Here is a 23,549-nt window from a genome sequence, read left to right as displayed (position 1 = left end):
ATTTGAATATGCTATGCTTTTTAAATGGACTAATGTAACTACATGTGGGTGTAAATTTGCACAAATACAACCGACGAATGGAATGATGTGTGGAAGGAATTATGATTGTTGAATTACTTTTATATTAGGATTTTATTTATGTTTATTGTTTTTAACGCTTCATTGTATTGTTATTTCCAATGTGCGCCATGAAAAATTAGGTCTAGCGCTAAACTGAGTCAGTGCCTGAGAAGGGAGAGTTGCGAGAGGGTGGGTGTTTTTGTGACGGTAAAGTGGACTACAATTTCCTTCAGATTTGTATGCTTTGTCGCGTCATTTTTTTTATTTGAATTAGATGCACTAATGAAAAAACGTGTGTTTCGAATACCGGTACCTACGGTCCACACCACGTTTGCCAAACGCCTTCCTCTGTTTTCACACCCCCATATTTACAATAAAGTAATCCGAAAATGCCCCCTAAAAGACCTATCCCTATATGAAGCCAAACGTAAAGTCAAACTTTGGTTATTGGACCTTAATTATGCAGATTCGGAACGAATCCTCCCACAATCTTGACATGCGACTCATCTTACACTCTCGAACACAACACTAACACTCACACACACACACACACTCACACACACACATAATTTGTTCATATATCACAATATTTATGATTCATAATCTTTAAAAAACCACAATAATAGTCACCTGATAAGGAATCGGAGCTGTATATTTAATGTAAAAATGTAATCTGTAATGCTCACTCAACACAACTACTGCGACACAGGCCTGCGAGCCTAGTGCAGAAGCTGTGGTTTATTACATCACAGGAAATGATATTTGTGAATAAAGATTATTTATTATTATTATTATTATTATTTGGTGCGTCCACACTGGACGAATGGGCTCGCGCGGCAAACTCGACATCTTGCTCACTCAAGAGCAGGGTGAGCAGGATGTCGAGTTCGCCCAGTGTGGACGCATCATAAAGCTAAGCGTCCACTTGTCGGTATCGTACGCAACGGACGCATCGTACAAAACACATCGTATCGGATGTGCGATGCGTACGATGCGGACAGGTGGACGCACTTATATGAGTTTCTATACAGGGTGACTGGAACTGAACCCGCCATAGCTAATACGCGTATAGAGGAGGTCATTTGCTAATTATTGAACCCTACTTTCTATGACTAAAGTTTTATAGTTTAGGAGATATGTCAATTTTTATACTTTTTTCAGATTTTTCCGAAATTTGACCTAAAAACTGCTTAAATTTTTTTTCTCGCATGATTTTCAACGATTTTTTTATTTGATACTTAATATCGAATAAATCTTTAGTCAAATGAAATACATTTCAGATCTAGATAATGATTTAATAACTAGTTACGAGCCGTCAAAGTTCAACAAAAGTACAAACCACGATAAAAAATTCAAGTTCAAATTCAATTAAAAAAAAAAACTAATGGTGATAATGGATTGCCAATGATCTTAAAAATATCTCTACCTTCTCTTCTTTCCAATGATATATCACACGTACTAATTAGATATTAAAATTGATTAAAAATTCAAAGTTTATGGAAGAAAATGGAGTAATAATACGAAAATTATCCATACAAAGTTTCTTCAAACATCTTATATTTTCTGCTATACTCCTTTTCATAACTATTTTTGTGTATTTTTTGAAAAATTAATTTAAAAACAATAATCAAATTATGATGAAAAGAGTTTAAAAAAATTCAAAGTAAACTTTTTATGGATAATTTTTGTATTATTACTCCATTTTCTTTCATAAACTTTGAATTTTTGACAAATTTCAATATCTAATTACAACGTGTGATATATCATTGGAAAGAAGAGAAGCTAGAGATATTTTTAAGATCATTGGCAATCCATTATCACCATTAATTTTTGTTTCAATCGAATTCGAAGTAGAAATTTTTATAGTGGTTTGTACTTTTGTTAGACTTTGGCGGCTCGTAACTAGCTATTCAATCATTATTTGGATCAGAAATTTATTTTATTTGAATAAAGACATATTCGATATTAATATCAAATAAAAAAAACTGTTGAAATCACGCGAGAAAAAACATTGAAGCAGTTTTTAGGTCAAATTTCGGAAAAATCTGAAAAAAGTATAAAATTTGACATATCTCCTAAACTATAAAACTTTAGTTATAGAAAGTAAGGTTCAATAATTAGCAAATGACCTCCTCTATACGCGTATTAGCTATGGCGGGTTCAGTTCCAGTCACCCTGTATAAATAATACTACGATCCGTTGCGTGCGATACGTCCGATGCGTACGATACCGACATGTGGACGCTTAGCTTAATAAAAATCAATGTCACCCCGTCCAGTATCGCTCCCATACCTCAGGCACTGATTCAGTATACCTATAGTACTGTTATTGAAACAATAAAAAAATGTAATGAACTTAACGAAGCAACGGGGTTTTTAGCAGAAAAATTAAAGTACTTCTAAAGGTTGACAAAATGTCTACCCTCCCTCCCTAAAAATGAGAGTTAAAATGCCTATAATTGTTTTTAAATTTTGAATTGCCTCAAAATTCAATAAAATCGTAGAAGAATGTAGTAAAATCTTTATAGTGAATTCTATAATATATAAAAAAAAATGTTTAAATGTTCCCAGATATTGATTGGGGCAATAAACGATACAAATAAACATTTATCACTAAGTTTAGATTTTGTCTGCAATGGCAATAGGCCTAGCCTAACAGTATTTCTTTTAGGTGGTTTTTCAATAATAATAAGTACCAAATGTATAAAGGTGTCAATTCGAAGGTGTCAGCAGACTGCAACCACAGGCGGCACCTACTTTAACAAATCAAATTATTTATTTTGAGAAGAATTATTTATTTCAACGAGTACATTATAGGTCAACAGTCAGACTTTTTAAAGAGTTTAATAAGATTTTAATTAAGTGTTATAAAATTTACGACACATGCAGCTGAACCCAGTGCGTTATAAAGGGATCACCCATCCGTAACAAGGTAGCTTATCACGAGGGGTTTACGGGACGGGACAATTGTAATTTATGCAATACGAATTACTATTATAATAGGTATTATTAAAAAAAAAAAACTGTCATTACATGAACAGGCAGAAGTGATATCGGCTGCTTTCGAAAAAAAATAGAAACCGAACAACTAGTAGTCGCTTGCGGTTGCCGTCTGTTGCTTTTTAATTATGCACCTTTCTTAGTATCACTGCTATTTAAATTGTTAAAAAATACTGGGGGTATTTTTCTCGAAATTAATTTAATATTTATTCACATTAGCTGCATTACAATATTGTTTTTATCAGCCTAAGGAAATACACATTTGTACAGGCCTATTGGTTAGCAACATAGTAATAATTGATAAGTACCGTTACAATGCAATTTCTGCTATCTACTTTATGCATAAAAAAAAAAGACGGGGAACAATTTGGAAAAAAGAGATTCTTATTCTGTGACAGCATTAAGCCACGGATACACTAGGGGACAAATGAAGCAACATGTTGCGGAACATGTTTCTCAACAACTACGTGGAATGTGCCGAGATACATGTCGCCGAACATTTTGTCAACCACACTTCTCGAGGCGGGATCAAGCAACATGCCCCGCGTCACGTACAATGTTGTGGGTCATGTTGCGGGACACTATGCAACGTTGCAGCGTCACGTATATTTTGTGTTGCGCGTCATGTTGCGGGACAAAATGTTCCCTAGTGTATCCGGGGCTTTAATGTCTGTGTTTGTAATTGTCTATTATTACCCTGTGCTCAGATCAGGGAGCAGCAGCCTTATTCACGTAACAAAACTTCAACGACAACAAAACACTGAGTTGCGATCATATCGAGTAATCGTTCTATCAAAATGACCCCTGTGAATACGGATTTAGAACTGTTTTTCAATGGGACGACTGAACGTCAGCGAGATGTTGACTGTCAAAATACGTGAATTAGGCCACAGGTTGCGCCTTATTTAAGCTGTGCTTTAGTTGCGAAAGTATAGTTCCAAAATACTGAACTGTCCTATGCATGACATTGACAGTGGGGCGCCACCGTCAATACCGGATCGCTGGTTCTGATTTTTGCCATGTTGGAAACCATATAGTCGACCGGTAGCGCCCCCCTGTCATTGAGTTTGGTGTGACAGTTCAGCGTGGGTCATCTATAGCCTTATATTCTGTGTTTGATTCGTGATTGTTGTTCGCAGTCGGCTCAGCGCCGCATCCGCGCCATGGTCGCGCAGGCCAGCGCGCCGGGCCGCCGCCGCGCCGCCCCGCCGCCGCCGGCGCAGCAGTAATCGGCCTCCGCTCCCCGACCACACCACCTCACCCCCAGCCCTCGCAACACATACAACCTGCCAGCCTCGGCGTCTCCTGAACGCAACATGGCTAGTACATTTACTCTATTCGATCAGTTTGTGGTTAACACTGGTTTTCAAATCGTAGATTTCTACTTGAACACTACATAGACAGGCTGTTGAGTTGACAGCGTGTGTCCAAATGTTGTTGTTGACATAATTATATTATTGTAGTGAATTGTAAGTAATTACTATTAATAAATCCATATTTTATCCCGGATTATCTATGTTGACAATGATTAATATTTGAATATAATATATATTATATATATACTTTTAATATACACAAATTTTTTTGTCGAATATGTCAGTTATATGAATTAGTGCCGTGAATATATTTAATTGTTATATTGTTTTTCATACCATGTTATTCTGCTACATATTGTGAAGAGTTGACTAAGAATGCAATAGTTAATGATTCTGTTCTCTATATACATATACACATGTTGATAACAATAGCTATTATAATATTAGAACCACATCATTATTATACTAACGAGAGGAAGTACATATTTTGTTTTGTTATAATAATAATAATAGATTAATCTGTTGAGAGCACTTCACTATACTGTTGAATATTATTTAAAGGGTGTGTGTGGGATAAGATTAGGAACGGATAAATACACACGATATCGTTTTACCGAGGAGGCTCAATAGACGAACAGATGTTTAGACGAGTGTAAGAATATTTTCTTTGAAACGATACATGGAATTTCTGCATGCATGCTGATGAGAACGTGTTGTACTATGGTGTTATGGATTCGACGTGTGCGTTGGGTGTTAAGTAACTAATCCAAAGAGTGACCGCCGATCCGGTGTGGAATCGGCAAGGTAGCGACGAGCCTTGACTAGACTGCGGCGGCGCCCCGCCCGCCGCCGCGCGCCCCGTGCGCTCTCTACATTACGGAAACGATGCATCCACTCCATGTGGATATAAATATTTTTGATATACTAGTAATTGTTGGAGAATAAGAATTAAACTTATGAGTTTTAATTTGTAAGTGACATTTGTTGATCGTTTTCTTTGTAATTTTGTCTTTGTTAGCTTTATAATGTTTTCTTGTATTGAAACTTAAAGATTTGAAAATTAATACGATACCGTAGCGTATGGTGCGAGTGAAAACGTATTATTTGGTTCTATCATAATATGTTTTATTATTCAAATGTACGATTTGCGTTATGTGCCAAGTGAGATATTTAATTAACTATGAGAGATTAAGATTAAGTGAATAATATCAAAATTAATGAAAAGCTTAGATATTTATATTTATAATTGTGATAATAATATATGGAAGTTTTGGCAAAAAAAAATCTGAGAATGTATTACATTCTTATTTCCACTTGAATTTTAGGTTAGATAACTTTTTAATTTTGGTAAGGCAGTAGGTAGAGAGTCGCGGAACAAGTTCCGCGGCACTTGACTTTGTCTGTCTACTATCAAACCCCAATACCGCACATCTGTCTAAAGACATACTGCTATCCCAAGTGCATCAAAATAATTTTCATTTCATATCGATCGTAGGATCTCCCTTACGAAGGGTCGCGGCTTAGCATCATGATGATTGAGGGGTCTGAAGAATACATTATTTACTTTTTTCATTGAATTACTTTCTCAGTATGATTCCTTGAAAGATACTGACTATCTCTAACTGGTTTTTCCATTAGTCATGACTGGCTTTGGATTTACTTCTTAACTTTTGTAAATTGCTTCCACATATTATTGAAAGTATTTTGAATCGATATCTCTATTGGCGTTTATTTTAATGACAGTATTTATGTCGCGCATTAATGATTAACGCTATACATACATTAGATTTGGAAATGGTTTTTAATGAAATGAATACAATGTTTTCATGTTCATATATTTACTTATATTTGGCATTTATAGAATTTTGTAATGATATGTAATTGGAAAAATAATATCGGCTTATTATTTTTCATACAGTATTATTTCACTAAGAAAATGCACCATAACGCAGTTTATATGTATTTAAAGGGTATGATTACTTAATTGGTCAAATTTTAGTAAATTTATAATAAAAAAAATAGTTAAATTAAAATTACTGGCTCACACTCCTTAACACTGGGAAAATTGCCATCTATAGAGAACTGCACCAATTGTTACATCTTATCATAAAGTACATAGTTACTATCATAGTACTAGGTGATGTTAATAAAATAAGGTTCCTATTATAATACCTACCTCGCTGTTGTTTGTTATAATGGCTAATTTTATAGTACACATTATTCTTCGTTTCCATTAGAGTTGTAATCTGGTTATGAGAGTCAATTTTTTCAGAGTTTAGTGAAATATTTGAATTTTCTATCAAGCTTATGTGATTTATGATACGACACGGTGCAGTTTTCTTACACGCTACGGAAATTAATGTTTAACTCGCTTCCGTTGAATAGTAATTCGGCTTAGAATCAAAATATGACAGCATTAAAGGTTGTACTCAGATATTAACTCACTCTGCCGACATATCAATACGAACTAATACAAACATCTCTGCCTCAAATCGCAGAAGGAAAGTTGTTACTGCTGATGCTTCTTTGTCCAAATACCATCAGGGCATGTGTGTGGTTAAACTAAGGGGTTGGTTACTATATCGGTCAAGGTACGACGACAAACTGCGTACCTATTCGCTTATGACAATTTTGTGAGTGATTACTGATAAACCAACTATGGACACAGTAAGGCACTGTCACACAGTTATATCGGATTTTTGCGGTACAACATTTGCATTAACATCATACGTATCGGCTAACGTTTTTGAGTGAGTGCGCCTTACTGTGATGCCGCTGGCCTTTTAATAATAACATTTTCCACATTGCACTGCATAGCACTTTCCTCATTACGAATTGATAGACAATGTATTCAAATGTGTACATACAAATAACGGTATATATTTATACCATTCCAACATTACAGTTCCTACAAGACTGATAAATCGCGGTGTGCGTCTAGGTGGCTACTGGCTAGACGCACACCCTGGTCTTTGAACTAATATTGATAACTACTAGCAACTATTGACAATAGCTGTATCACTAAATAACTGCAGCATATTTGCATTGACCAACTTAATATGATAGTGTAAAATGTTTGGTTGTAAAGAACTTTTGGCGGGAATTTGGAGTTTATGTCATGTCCTGAGATCAGTGTTCACATTGCAGCCAAGTTGGATTGTTTACGGTTGCGGATTAAAGCTGCAGTGTGCGTAATCTCTTACCACAGTAGATGTATTCATTGTAGTCATTGAGATTTTTGATTCTAAATATACGATGGCATTTAATTACTATTTAACATTCCATTATACCTAACAACATCTTATTGCTGAGGAATTCGTTTGGGATCAAATCTCTCGGTGTGCATTTAAAAATATTTGGAAATTTGTATTTTAATGTTATGTGGTAAGTATTTGTAATAATTGTCTATTGGTCAATGACCTCAAATTACATGATGTACAATTAATAATCACGGTGTTAGCAGTTATTTATACATTACGAAAAAGTATTTCATTGTCAACTAGGCAAATTACATTACCCGTGCGCCCTACCGTGGTACTCGATTCAAACAAGCATATATATTATGTATATGGTGGTTTGAACGCGTTATTGCGTTTTTACAGTACCTTTATTGTTGCGCACGAGTAGTGGTAATTCACCCTAGTCTATGAGATAGTATATTATGCATTATTGACGTTTCAAGTTATGTGTGTTGAATTTGTATAGAATACATGTTATTGTAACATTTCCACACTGATACATAATTGTATTTAATATACACTGGACAAAATGTTATGGCTTGTGTCATGTGTCGAACAGGGCATATAACCCGCTAACGACTGTGGTCAAGTGCGGTGCCGATGTGCTACTAGGTCGCTGTTAGACACAGGCAGCCAGATTCCGCTTGCATCGGCTATCTAAATGGAGTATAATAAGCAGTTACTTTCACTACGACAGTGTACATATAGGCATGTTGTTTATTCCTTCCAAATGTAAGCGAGAGGTACATTATGATTTCTAATATGTTTAGGATGCAGAAATAGTTTTAGTTGATTAATTGTATCGTTGTGAAGTAGTGTTAAGTTGAGGGTAGGCGCGGGCGACGCGCGGCCACGAGACTGAACTACAACCTGCCGCTGCGCCCCCGCGCCCTTTTACTTACATGTCATTAACGCTAATATACTTTATCATTCTTGTTTGGTTCTACTGTTATTTACGTTTTAATATTACCTTCTCATGTGTGTAATCACTTTTTGTGTATTTGAAGTGTGAACGACTGAATTCAATTTCATTTTATGTTGATTTTCATTGATTGAGGGAGTAAGATATATTATGAATAGATGTACCTTGCATGTAGCGTCGCAGCATCGAGGCGGGCGCGCCGCGCGTGCGCCCGAGTGCCGCGCCGCGCCTGCCGACACGCGCACGGCTTGTGTCCGAGCGTGTTGTCAGTTTCCTACATAACTTCACAGTTGCATTTTACTACAAGTGTTTATTATTACTTTTGTCTCACGAAAACTGTCCAATATACACTTCACAATATTGTTTTACAAGCTTTTATTTAACTTGCAATGTATGTATGTATGTCTGGGTCAAACCTTGCAAGCTTAATTAGACCCACTTCCTGACAACCGTTTTGAGCAGTAATTTTGCTGTTATTCGGATGACAGTGCAATTAAATTGTCATGGAGCTGGTCTAATGATGGAGCTGAAAGGCAGAGATAGCAACTCGGTGACGAAACAATGAAACCCTGTCGAGTTTGGGCTCATTTGATGTCTAGGAAAGTTTTTAGAGCATTTAAATAAAAGCTTGTCCTTAAAAAGGTTTAATTCATTATTAATTTTTCATACAAGATTTCTTGTGCCGCCAAAATTTTCTTTGAATTTTGCTGTTATTTTTAGAACCATTTTATAATTGGTATAAGTTCTGAAACTAATAACTACCTCAATATTACTAAATGAATATGATAATTATCTTTGTGCATGTTTTTGGGAACTGAATTTAAATTACGAAAATCAATAGAGTATAAGAACGCTATTTTAAACATAGTAACAGAATTGTCAAAATTAGATTTCGTAAAGTAATAAAAATGATGAAAATTAAAGTGTTCTTATTAATAAACCCTTTATTTAGTATTTTTTTACTTTTGTAAACAAATCATTATTATGAATTTGCCATAAAAATGTTTTAAAAATTGTGACATATTTTCTGCTGTTAGCTTCATTTGTCTATTTTGTATTATGATGTCTCGTTTTTAACCTCTCCTATGCTTTGTCTCAGATCTGTGCAACCTCCGTCAACTGCTATGTCTCAGATCTAAGACAAGACTACTTTGTCCTTTTGAAACATCATTTATTGTAAACCGTAGCAGTTGGCGGGTGCAGTTTTGCGCGGCTCAATAGCACGCCAAAGGTTAAGGTGGCTTTAATTTCCGAGTTAGTGATAGGTACCGTATTTTACATTTTTTGTCCAAAAGGTTACGTTTCAGTAAACGCTAATTGAATTTGGTTATTCTTCGTTTATGTAAGTTACAGGCTTCACTGAAATTATTTATTCAAATACAGAATGTCGTCTTTGAGCCAAAACTTAAAATACAGCCTTGGCCAAAAGTATTGAGCACCCATGATATTCCCTTCTGACCCACTGCACTACCAAACCACACTACCAGTAGTGTCGTGGGGAATATTTTTTCCCTTCTGCACTACCAAGCCAGTAGTGTAGTGGGTAACATACATCTTCATTCCCATCGACACTACTACCATAACTGAATGTAAAATTTGTAAAATTTTGGATTGTTTTGTTATAAATTATGTTTATATGCAACCCTAACCTTTGTGCAAATTTGCAGTTTGACGAAATTTACTGAAAATAAAATATTACCTAAAAGGGCTTAATCTTATACCTATACACCGTGTTACTTTGCATTCTTGCCATATTCACAGAGATAAAAGTAGGGACCAATACCTGTTATTTAAGATAAACAAGAGACTTCCATAAAGAAAGTACACTGAGTTTTTAGTAAATTTGGTTTTGCAGTACAAATTGGAATAAACCAATTTTGTCTCGCACTTTCTACAGGTGCAAGTGGAATAAACCTAGTGGGCGTGGCCTAGTTCTTATTAATCTGTGATGTTTTATGGCTCTGGGTACCAGCCTTTTTATCCAGTCATAATAATTATTTTAAAATACTCTTCAGTTGATTTTAGATTTTCCTTTCTACTCTCAGTTTCTACTTAACGGGCTTAGGACCGTCAAAAATACGTAATAATTATTAGGCTTTTAATTAATTTATAACATTGTTCCCTATTTTTACAAATTAATAAATTAAGTATGAAATGAAATCACCTTATTCACAATTAATTATTTATTTATGAGTTCCTACTTACAAAGTTTACGTACTGCGAAGCAAGTGTTCAAAGTGTCCTCCGTTCTGATGAAGGCACAGTCTAGCACGGCGAAGCGTAGGTATTTCGCTTTAGTTTTCGCAACACATAAACGTTTTGTCTCACAGTTTCGCTGAAGCAATCCTTTCACGTAACACGTTTACACTTTTTCTCTTCTGCGCATACCAGGTCGTTTCAAGTCACTCCAAAAATAATAGTCCATTGGTGTTAGGTCCGAGGATCGTGGTGGCCAAGCTACTGGACCCCCTTGTCCAATCCACTGTTCACCAAACGTATTATTCGCGCACTTGACGTCCTTATTGTGGGGGAGCACCATCCTGCTGGTAGTAGAGCATTTGGTGTAACGCTAAGGGTACGTCATCAAGCATTTCATTTAAGACGTCTTGCAGACACTCCAAGCACTATTTTGATTAAATTATTCGTTGTTTGAATACACTTCAGTCATTTTTGTATTATTTATAACGTGATTTGTGATTGATGGATTTCTCAGATTTTTACAAAAGTGTCAAAAAGACATTTTAAAGACAATAGATTGCAATAGATATTTTAAAAATACAATAAAAAGTAAAAAAGTCTCCATCGCCATCGCTAACATAAGTGATGTGCATGCGTTACGATAGTTAGTGATGTGTTTAACAGATTGTCGATAAAATAAAATATTCAAAATTAAAAATCAAAATTTTCAGGCATTATTTTTTAACGGATTTGTGTTCAGTATCAGTAATATAGTTACCTCTGTAAATATGGCAAGAATGCAAAGTAACACCCTGTATAACTTTGCGTGAAAGAAAAACAAAATTAAATTATTTTACCCGACTACGGCAAAGCAAAAGGAGGGTTATGATTTTGACAGGCTATGTATGTATGTATGTATGTTCATCTGTTCCCTCGTAACTTCTAAACTACTTATCAGAATTTGACAAATGACATATCATTAGAAGCGTCTTAATTGTCCGCTGGTTATAGGCTATATGGGGTTTCACAAAATCTAATGTGGCGCCCTCTAGCGGACAAACCATACAGAGTAAAAAAATAAAATTAAGATAAATATGCCGTGTTTGGTATCATTTGAAAGCGCTTTACTTGTGTACATTTACCGTAACAATACATAAGCCCTTTTAGGTAATATTTTATTTTCAGTAAATTTCGTCAAACTGCAAAATTGCACAGAGGTTAGGGTTGCATATAAACATCATTTATTACAAAACAATCCAAAATTTTACAAATTTTACATTCAGTTATGGTAGTAGTGTCGATGGGAATGAAGGTGTAAGGCCCTCAAAAATTACCCACGACACTACTGGCTTGGTAGTGTAGAAGGGAAAAAATATTCCCCACGACACTACTGGTAGTGTGGTTTGGTAGTGCGGTGGGTCAGAAGGGATGATATTTATTAATTTTGAAGGAATTATACATGTGTCTGAATCAAAACAGTTTTAACAGTTTTATATTGTTTATTAACAACAAAATTAATACTTTGTTGGACCACCCTTTGCCTTAATTACTGCAGAAGTTATTTTTGGTAAAGATTGTACTAATTTATTACAATCGTCACATGTTAAAGCGTTCCACTCTTCCCGCAAGCAACGTTTTAGGTCTTTTGTTTTTATTCAATGGCGCCGGACCTTGTCCTTCAATAGACCCCACAAATGCTCGATGGGGTTCAGGTCTGGTGACTGGGCAGACCATTCAAGCAGCTCGATGTTATTGTCACTAAACCAAGCCATCGTTTGTGACAAGGTGCGTTATCCTGCTGGAATTTGACGCTTTCCATGTTGGTGTCACCAAAAAGTGTTGTAAACGAGGGCAGAAGTGCGGATTCAAGAACGTTTATGTACTTTGTAGAGTCCATGCGTCCTTCACACACAAACATTTCCCCAACTCCTGCGGCGCTCATGCACCCCCAGACCATCACACTGCCGCCGCCATGTTTGACGGTAGGTACCATACACTCCGGGGTAAATTCTTCGTCTACTCGACGACGGACAAATGTCATACCATGTGTGCCAACAATCGTAAAGTAACGAAATTTTGTTAAGTGTTTTTCGGTCCAATATTTATTTTTACAAATATGTATAGTTTTATAATATTATTGTCGCGTATTGTTATTACATGATATTGGCTAACTTACCTCAAAGTTTGATTTATCTGACCACACAATATTTTTCTAATCTTCCTCGGTAAAAGTTTGGTATTTTAAAGCCTACTCGTAACGAGCTGTTTTGGTCTTTACTGAGAGCCATGGCTTCTTTCTGGCTGTATAGCCCTTAAGCCCAGCTTCTTGGAGTCTTCTGCGAGTTGTTCTTGCAGAAATCGGCGTATTAATTTCAGCTGATAACTCAGCAGCGAGGTCGGAAGAAGATTTTTTATGATTTTTCAAAGACTAACAATACTACAGTATCATAGCTAAACATCTCGAAACGTGTTTTATTGCACGTTGTGCCGTGAGTTTATGTTTCAAAACCTGTCAAAGAAAGGTTTTTATCAAATATCTTTGAGTATCTTTTATAGTTATCACGTATAAGCAGTATTTAGGGGGTGCTCAATACTTTTGGCCAAGGCTGTATTTCTAAAAACTGCATGTTAAGTTCTTCTAATATTTGTTACTCAATAGAGGTCCACCCAGTACCTAGCAATGGTAATGTTGCTGTCAAGGCTATAATTTTTCTCTGATCTTTTTCTTGTAAGCTTTAAAGCATTCCTTTGGTTTAGGACAGATTAGGTTTACGACAGATTCTCTTTAACCTTTTCAGCGCCACGTCAAATACAAAAGCCATCTAGTCCAGTCATTTAAGCTTAAATTAGGTAAGAATCTCGGAATTCGAGATACCCACCCAGCTGTAAGTCTGTAAATAGGTACTTGTATATTGACACCCTAAAAGTTGTCTCAAAACCTACATATGGTAGGGTGTAAGCAAGGGAGTTAAATTTTAAGGTCAAAGGTCACAAAAATCGTTTTTTTGCGCTTTTTTTGGAAATATCTCATTTCCTATGGGTTTTTTGCTATTTGTATTTATTATCAATATTGTAGAATACAAAATTCTCTACAAATTTTGTTAAAAAAAATTTTTTCTTCGGTGAATCGTTTTCGACATAGGGCGGAGAGCGCACGGTCATCGCATCACTTCAGGCACTTCAGGTCAACCGGTGCCTCTGGTCGAAAACGCGCCATATACAGTGTGAGTCACGTTAAAGTGTACATATGAAAATAGATGAAACTAGAACTATTTTTATCGACAAAAAAGAGGTCAAAAAAAATTTTGAGATTTTTTTTTAATTTTTTATAGAATTTTTTTTCTTCCAATTACTTATTGTAAAGAAAACGTAATAACTTTTAAACTAAGAGGTATATCCTGATAAAATAAAAACAGTAATAATGTTAAATAACAGGCGATACTAAAAAAATACATAAAATACACAAAAAATGCCAACAAATAATAAAAAATGATACTTTTTGAAAAAAATCTGCTTAAAAATTCGTGTTTTTTTGGTTATTTGATAAATTTCTCCAAAAAATGCCCCTATAATAGGTGTTTTTTATTGTTTTGTATTATTCTCTATCGTATTACCTTTGTAAAACAAAAATTGCATGTCTCTATCCCTATCACAACATTTGCTATGATAGTTTGAACAAAGGCCTACCACAACACTATTCTCCTCTACAGGTAGGGACAATTTTAATTTTAACTAAAATGCTTATTTTACTTCGAAATCTTTTATTTTTACTTGAAATCTAACTTGTCTTTATCAAAATTACAAATCTAGAGTCACTTTCAGTTTCGTTGTTAACGAAGCGTTGAATGGCGCGCCCGGAGAGGCTTAGTTCAAACGATCATAGCAAATGTTGTGATAGGGATAGGGACATGCGATTTTTGGTTTAACAAAGGTAATACGATAGAAAATAATTCAAAGTAATAAAAACTACCTTTTATAGGGGCATTTTTTGGAGAAATTTGTCAAATAACCAAAAAAATACGAATTTTTAAGCAGATTTTTTTCAAAAAGTATAATTTTTTATTATTTGTTGGCATTTTCTGAGTATTTTATGTATTTTTTTAGTATCGTCTGTTATTTAGCATTATTAGTGTTTTTATTTTATCAGGATATACCTCTTAGTTTAAAAGTTATTACGTTTGCTTTACAATAAGTACTTGAAATAAAAAAAAATCTATAAAAAATTAAAAAAAAATCTCAAAAACATTTTGACCACTTTTTTTGTCGATAAAAATAGGTCTAGTTTCATCTATTTTCATATGTACACTTTAACGTGACTCACACTGTATAGTTGATGAACTATCGATAAATCAATGATATATATAAATATTTGTCAATTTTTATTAACTATAATATTATATTTTATCATTTTCTTCATGCATTAAATCTATATTATTCAATAATACTGATAACCGTTTACTAAAATTAAAAAATAATTAAGAGAAAAACTTAAATCATAATATAATTGTTTTCCCATTAATTTATTTCTGCACGTATTAAGTGGCTGTGACACAACTTCTGCGCTTTTTAAAAAGGGAAAAAAAACCTTTTAAAAGTTTTTGAGAAACTGACGAATTTGGATGAACTAGCTGCAGCATTTGAGGAAGAAAATTGTTCGGCCCAGAGATTATTAGAGAGTGGAACTCAAACCTTATTGGCAGTCTATAATGCTCCGAAATCTGTGAAAAGTCTCGATCATCTTCGTTATATGCATTACGTCAAGTCTACAAAACTTAATAAACCTGTGCAGCTTTCAAATATTCCACCAACAAGTGCAGCTGCTCATCAACATTTCAACCGTGTATATTATCAAGTTCAAACTTGGTTAGGACATGATTTGGAACCCCAGGTATGGGGTTGAGCAATGCGAAACGATTTTCTGGAGCCTATCATGACAATTTTACCACCTGCTCCAGAAGATTTGTTAAATACAATTTGATGCGGTGACCGCGCACTCTCCGCCCTCTATCTCGAAAACGGTTCACCGTATAAAAATTTTTTTTAAACAAAATTTGTAGAGAATTTTGTATTCTACAATATTGATAAATAAATACAAATAGCAAAAAAACCCATAGGAAATGGAGTGCATTACCCCAGCAAATTTTTTATAAATTTTGTGCTTTAGAGAGTCGAGAGTATAGCAGATAATTAGTCCATCGTGAGCAGAAATTTGTCCACTAATAGCAAAATTCGTTCAAATTATAGTTTTAAAGGTATTAGGAAAAAACAGATTTTGCTGGGGTAATGTTTGAAACGTTACCCCAGCAAAATTTTTTTTTGAAAGTCGTTCTATCCCGGAACCATATACATGGATAGATAGCTTTTGTTGCGTAGTAATTTGTCTACGAATAGCAAAATTTGTTCGTGTTCCGGTTCTCAAGTTATTCAGAATTTTGCTGGGGTAATGTTTTGTGATGTCTCAGATCTCGTAAATGGCTCAACGCAGAAGTTTGAAAAAAATACCAATGATAGACCTTGATTTGTTCAAATTTGTTCAAACATTAGTTTATTGATTTGAATGATAAACACCAGTGTAATTAAATAACTTCGAAAATCAGATAAAAACGGATTTGTGAGTAAACCAGTACTCTTACAATCGAATAAAAAGGTGTAGCATATACCCTTTGTACACCTTTATAACCACAGTAAATACGAGTGATGTGGCTTGGCGCAACAAAGAGATTTCAAGAAATTTAATTTAAGTCTTACTTTCGTGACCGAATTACGCAATTCCCACAAAACAAGGGAACATGACATACAATGGACAAATTAAAATGTTCCTTGAATAAGCTATCCTGTTAATTTTAGCTTGATATTACGTCTTATAAGGAAGTTATTGAACTGCAAAAAATTACCAGGAATTCTTCCATAAGCCGACCAAATTATAAAGGTTACAGAAAAGCGACCTCTCCATACATAATCGTTGCCATCTTAAATGAACGGTATAATATAGATGTTTCGTCAGTACAGTTGCGAACAAAAGTGTTGTGTAGTTGATAGATCAGATTATTAAAATAATAAAACATTTAATTTTTAAATACATTTATTTTTTTTACTAATATTTTACATTTCATCATCATCATTTCAGCCATAGGACGTCCACTGCTGAACATAGGCCTCCCCCAATGCTTTCCATGTTGATCGATTGGCAGCGGTCTGCGTCCAGCGCTTCCCTGCTACCTTTACGATGTCGTCGGTCCACCTTGTAGGTGGACGTCCCACGCTGCGTTTTCCGTTTTACATTTACGTTGTGCAATTGTGCAATATTTTACATTTACGTTGTGCAATTAGCGGCCAACAATTTAATCATTCTAGTGGTTTCGGAGCCTATTCAATACAAACATATTATAAAAATAGAAATCTTTCCTCGTGGTTTCGATTACAAACATAAAAAAATACAAATCTTTCATCTTTTTGTTAACCCACCAAAAATATTTTCATATACACACCTTAGTCAAAATATGTGATTTGGGCATGAAGTCAAAGTCAAAGTCAAAATTTCTTTATTTGTTTAGACTAATAAATAGTTCTTACAAATCGTCATTTTGCTCTTAAGGAGCCTCTACATGTCTCATAATCTTTTTACCCTACCAGCGCTTCGTGACCAACATTTGGCAAGTGCTGAGAATTTCGCTACATACATTCACAAGATTATTTTGAATCTACGTGAGATCTGATAATAACTTTTACAGTGCGAGTCATTATGGTCTCGTCTTGGAATTTCATTTCTTTTTGTTACTTGTTTGTTACAATGTTTTTTTTTCAATAAAAAAATATAATAACAAGAAGTCCACAAATTTTCATATCAGATCAGTCCTCTAGCTCAAAGTTGCGGGTTTCATACAAACTTCTATACCCTAGTTTAAATGGTTGGGGGATAAAAGTTACAAGATTTATAATTTTTATTGTTGTTTGTGCACTATACTAGCTTAGATACATACCAAATTTCAGTTAACTAGGACATTAGGAAAAAACACCCCAAGAATTTTGATGATCATGAGTGACGAAATTTTGTTTTTAGTTAGCAATAAAATCTAAAGCATAGGAGCATAATCCAAAACCAAAAATGGTTCAAAATAACGATGAAGCGCTTCGAGAAAAGATAAAGATTGCGCTTCGCTTAGCTCGTCTTGGCGGGGGCACGGTAGAGCAGGCAGACTAGTATTTTGATGTACCTACTTACCAAATTTCATTTAAATGGGTCCAGTGGTTTCGGAGCCTATTAATAAATAAAATAAAAAAAAAGTGTTTATTTCTAACAATTTTACAGTACTTAACTAAATCAAATTAAATTATCTCCATTTAATTCAAAAATACAAGAAAACAAAATTAAACCATTCCCCTTTCCTATAGATAAAATCCTTAATTCTTCAGTAATCATTACACAGTCATGATATTATGAGACATTTTAAAGAAAATAAAGACTTGTAGGCATGATTAACGCCCGTATTCAACATTACTATGAGGTCTCACAGTGCGCGCGGACGCACACAGGGTGACACACGAAGTGACACCAACCAATCAATTCAACGCTATGCGTTCGATTTGCAGCTTCACTTGCTTAGTATCGTGCCAATAGTTTCCAAGCAAAACCTCGAACGGACAGACAGACAGACATGACGAAACTATAAGGGTTCCTTGTCAGGACTACGGAACCCAAAAAAAGGCAAATCATGTACTTACATACGTATTACAGAATGGTAAACATTCAAATTATATTATTTTAAAATATGGTCTTAATATCAAATATGCTAGCTATCGGTTAGCATACCAAGGCCCGATTCAGAGAAATTATAAATAGTGTCAACAACTTTCCATAAAAGTTTATCGACTACGAAATAGTTGTAAAGATTGTATGAACTCCGTGACCAACATTGACTGACATTTTAATAAATCCGAAAAAGTTTAAAGTTGTGATTTTTTCGCAATATAATGTTTTCAACATCACGAAACTTCTGATGTTGAAAACATTATATTTCACTGAATGGGATTCAAATATATAGACCAAAACTAAAAAGCCGGTGAAGTTATTTTTGAAATCCATCAAGAACTGGCTGAGAAATTAATTATTGAAATTAGAGTTGGCTGACTGAATCAGACACATTCCCACGTGGACACAGTTGCAAACTGACACAATACAGTCAGTCGAATAAATGAAAGTGAAATGAAAAATATGAACATTAAAATAACTATATTTTATTACAATTAAAAACAAAATTAAATAGAAATAAGCATCTTCGCGTACTTTCCTTAAATCAATAAAATAACCTAAACATAACATAGACCTGGCTTTTATGAGGGGTTAGGAGGTCAGCTAAAATTCAGATTTCGTGACGTTTCCGCACATAGATATGGAAAGACTAGCGGCCGCCCGCGACTTCGTACGCGTGGATCCCGTTTGATCCCCTACATCTATCTTACGCGGTTTAGATTTTTTCATACAAATGTTTTTTCCCGCTAACTCTAATTTTGCAATATCCTGTTGTCTAAGCTTTAAGTTTACTAAGGTACCTGCATGCCAAATTTCAAGCGTCTAACTTAAGCGGTTTAGAAGATACCGCGTGTCAAATAAATAGAAAGGAAAGTATGAAAACGAGCGTGTCGTTTTTTAAACGTCATCCATATCTGTGTCCTTCAACGAGCTCGAAACTAAACATCGTAAGCGCCATTCACATTTTTATCAGAAAGTTAATAAAAATATTTAGTTTTCTTGAAATCTAAAACAGTCAGGAAATCGAAGAGGTAAATACTGATGTCTTTGTAATTTTATAGGATATTTTATTGTAAAACACGGTCGTATTGAGGTTTTATAGAAAAATTCAGAGGTAACTTTAAGATTTTTTTCTATCGAGCAAATATTTTCTTGTCGTGTTTTCGAAACAGTCTTCATCCCATCATACGTTCTATAATACATATTGAAAATTTCAGTGCGAAATATCGCCAATTCTTTAAGTAACAGCTAATAGACAACAGTCAATATTGCCGTTTTCACCTATAACCTTACTTAATTGACAATAGAAATTAAGCGTTACAAGCATTCCCTAGCCGTCACCTCTCCCTTAACTAAATCTTCTAGAATCTGCTGCTCCTGTTGATTTCTCCTAATGTCTTTCCTCCTGCGTTTTTTGGCTGGCTCATGCAATTGATTTTTTTTTTTTGCATCTTGGAATGCTCCTTCCTTTTTCAATCTTTCTAAGAGTTGCAATAGTGATGGTTTTCTATTTAATGAAAATTTTGCATTAAATCTATTGTGCCAGCCTTCAATTGCATTAGTAGTTCGCTGGACGGCTCCATAGCAACTAAATATAGAGGTTGTGATGATTTGTATCCAAAAGGTCGTATAATATTCGTGAAATTTTGAAAAGCAGTCCAGGTCTGGCATTTCTTCATGGAGGCTTAAATAAGCCTCAGGGATGTAACACGAAGGAAGTAGGGAAAGTTTGCAGCAACTTTCAATTATATTTTTCCCGATTGCCGAATCATTTAATTTTAATTCCTTTGCCTTCGCCTTGATGGCTTTTTGATAATGGAAGAAACATCCCATCACCTGTACCCCCTGAAACACGTATTGTATCGCCTTAATCGTAGCGAGCTCGAAATCACATGCATATTTTTTAATGTTCATTCCCAATTTGTCTCTAAATACTTCAAACAACTCAACATAATATGTAGTTTGTGTTTTATCTGGCAATAGTGCGTAAATTAATGGCAAGTAATGAGTCGTTTCTGATGATTTTGACAAATTTGCATGAATTGTGTAAATTTGGGAATACCCTACAGGTATTATTTTGAATGTACCATCGCCGCTAACCGTCGTTATATTTTTTAAAATCTCGCGGGCATCATTTGTGGCAAAAACAAGCACTTTACTGTCGGTAGAGTTGAATTACTTCCTCGTTCTATACCCAAATATTTGTATCTGCATCGATATAGTGTATTCTTTACACTATCCAAATCTGGAAAATTACTTCCACCTTGTTTCTTCCAGTCTATCATTTTACTTTCGAAGATTTTTGGAATTGGATCCATTGAAAGGCACACCTCTATTTTACACTCACCAGTAAAAACTTCTATTTCATTTCTCTTAAAATCTGTTGAGCAGCTGTGTTTTGCCTCTCTTATAATTCGGTTCGATTCACTGTCTAGGGTAATAGAAGTACTACTTTTAATGGAAGTACTACTCTTAACTTTTCGGAAAACTTCAAAGCTGAATTAAAAAAAAACTATATGAATGCACGCATACACGCAATGCAACCCTACATCAATGCACGTCAAAACAAGATATTTACCACAGTAGATAAATCAAACAGTACGGAAGCGGAAGCTTCATACAAACGCTCGAAATCAGACTCACGCACACAGACGCACGCTTTACACGAGCTCTAAGCGAACCTCGCAGTCCATCCGTCGCGAGTGTCGCGCGCGTTGTGTTTTTAATAATAATTTTATTGCATGCACTGTCTGCTGTATTTTTAAAATCATGCCACGAGTGTATTGCGTAGTATACGGCTGCTTGAACTCGGCATCTTCAAAACCAGAACTTTTATTTTTTAAACTTCGTAATAATTCTGAATTGTATAAAATGATTAAATATTACTTTTTAAATAAAGTGCTTACATCTGATTTTGTAATAGTTCTTTTTAAATTACGTAATTACGCTTTTTAACAATTTATGTGTTCTATTTGATAAAGTAATTTGCTCCGCACCACGCTTTTGTACTAAAGTTCGATTTTTAATTCGACGGAATTCTGACAGCTGTCATTTTTTGACAATTCAGATGTAATAAGCCTTTTTTGCTTTGAATTAATAATAAATAATATGAAATGAAATTTCATCAAGTACAACTTATAAGAATGAACTATTGTTTGTTTTGTGAATTCAATGTTCACTAATTATTATGTACATTTTAGAGATTAAATAGAAAAAAAACGTGTTTTTAACACAGAAAAACGACATCTTAACATACGAAAATATGTATCGATCATCAATCATCATTACCGTCATCATAATCAACTTGGATTATAAAATTGGCATCTTGTTAAATTGATTATTTTATGAAGCTAAATTTTATTAACAAAAGGATTTTCATAAAAAAGGTTTGTAACCCATGGATTATTTGGCCAGGGAGTCCAGTAATAGAAAAATAATTTCCCAATTTTTTTGTAACTTCAAAAATATGATAATAAAAATTCAAATGACCATTTTGAAAGGATCAGTACATTTTTAAGCCTTAGTTTTTCAAGTGAAACCTTAAATTCAAGAAAGGATTATTTTTTAATTTGTGAAAATGCTCTCCATTCTTAGTGGGAATGTTTCAATGTTGACAACACTTCTGAAATGTCAAAATTCCGTCGAATTAAAAATCAGAGTATAAGTGATGAACTGTATTTAAAATGAGGCAATAGGTATGTGAAATTAAGTATCCGGTATTTTATTTATGAGAATAGATCTTCTAACGGCCTCTAATAGTACTTAATCAATTTATTCGATTATGTATTCGATCATTATAGAACCTAATTAACGTTTTATTTTTTTGTTAACCACTTAGTCAATTAATTTATTCCATTAGGTATTTGATAATTAAAAAACCTAAATAAACGTTTTAATAAATAAGTAAGTAAGAACCCTATTAATTTTATAAAGATTAAGAGTGCCAACCCTAACACTCAGTCGAAGTGTAGGTATTTAACTCGCCGAAAGGGCTAAGTTTCCGTACTGCTTTAGCTCATATATATACTGTGTATTTACTTTGAGGCTACGCCTAGTAGTTTTTTTTAAATCGAAATTAAATGATGCTATTTGGGTATTTTGGTGAAATTACTAAAAAAATTCATATAAAAGTAGCCGCCTGGCATGGAACGTGTTATGGGGGCTGAAAATATAGAAAATGACCCATTCTATCCGTCAAATAATTTTGGCACACGATGCGCCAAACACCCTGTATAATGTATACGTCACAATGTATATAATATAAATATATATAATATAAAAATATACAATATAAATGCTAGTTCTGACGTCGGTATTTATAGGATCAATTTGATATAATTGATATAAAAAAATGCATTTTTCGGAAGTTTTATCAAAACAACTTTGTATATTATGTTACGGTTAATTTGATAAATGTGAAAATTATTAATAATTACCAGTTATCATAAATACCTCATGATTAGGTAAATGTTATTAATATGAAATCATCTACGTATTTACGTATGTATAAAACTGAACAGGTGGTTTAGCCGCACCATCCAAATTTAATTAATACATCCAGACATCCAAACTTTCGCATTTAGGACTCGCATAGTAGCATTTGTTAGTACCTACTAAGGTTACATTAATAGGCACTGTTAATTAATTTATTAGTTTTACCTCGACTGTCGGTAATTATTCATATTAACCGGTAAATATTAATAATTTTGTATTTATCACATTTACCGTAATAGATAGTATTTTTTAAAAGTGAGATTTGTCAAGTCTAATGTAACAATCTGGTACATTGCCTTTTTTTCAACTATTGAAAAACATTGTTTCAAATAGTTGTTCCAATCGGTTTTTAGAAAAGTGTTAATTATTGCTGCAATCAAAGCAGAAGAGTCATCACAAATTTTTTCGTGTGGAAGTTCTCTTTTGCTAAGCCATGTGCTTAGCCACGTGGCTATTGATTCTGTCGTGTGAGTCAGCACTCATGTAACCAATAGGAACACTTCCACCCGAGGTATATGCTACAATAGTATATAAAAAAATAACACTCGCGCATGACAGTTGGTGGTAGTTACATGCAAGGAACTGCTGATA

The 23,549-nt window shown here is 34.3% G+C and overlaps 1 protein-coding gene and 1 long non-coding RNA gene across 5 annotated transcripts in view; both read left to right on the top strand.

The window, feature by feature from the left end:
• Positions 1-9,459, top strand: part of LOC135086761 (insulin-like growth factor 2 mRNA-binding protein 1) — a 110,196-nt gene extending 100,737 nt beyond the window's left edge. For all 4 annotated transcript variants that reach the window (XM_063981544.1, XM_063981545.1, XM_063981548.1 and 1 more), the window contains one exon: positions 4,199-9,459. In XM_063981544.1, the coding sequence (XP_063837614.1) occupies positions 4,199-4,288 (90 nt within the window). In that variant the 3' untranslated portion in view covers positions 4,289-9,459. The remainder of the gene's footprint in view (positions 1-4,198) is intronic.
• LOC135086772 (uncharacterized) overlaps positions 1-23,549 on the top strand; it is a 371,747-nt gene that overhangs the window by 311,080 nt on the left and 37,118 nt on the right. The gene's annotated exons all lie outside the window — the stretch shown is intronic.

The sequence above is a fragment of the Ostrinia nubilalis genome, chromosome Z, assembly GCF_963855985.1.
Source record: "Ostrinia nubilalis chromosome Z, ilOstNubi1.1, whole genome shotgun sequence".
Classification (NCBI taxonomy): Eukaryota; Metazoa; Arthropoda; class Insecta; order Lepidoptera; family Crambidae; genus Ostrinia; species Ostrinia nubilalis.
The sequence above is the reverse complement of the archived record's forward strand: the minus strand, read 5'-3'. Positions and strand labels throughout refer to the sequence as shown.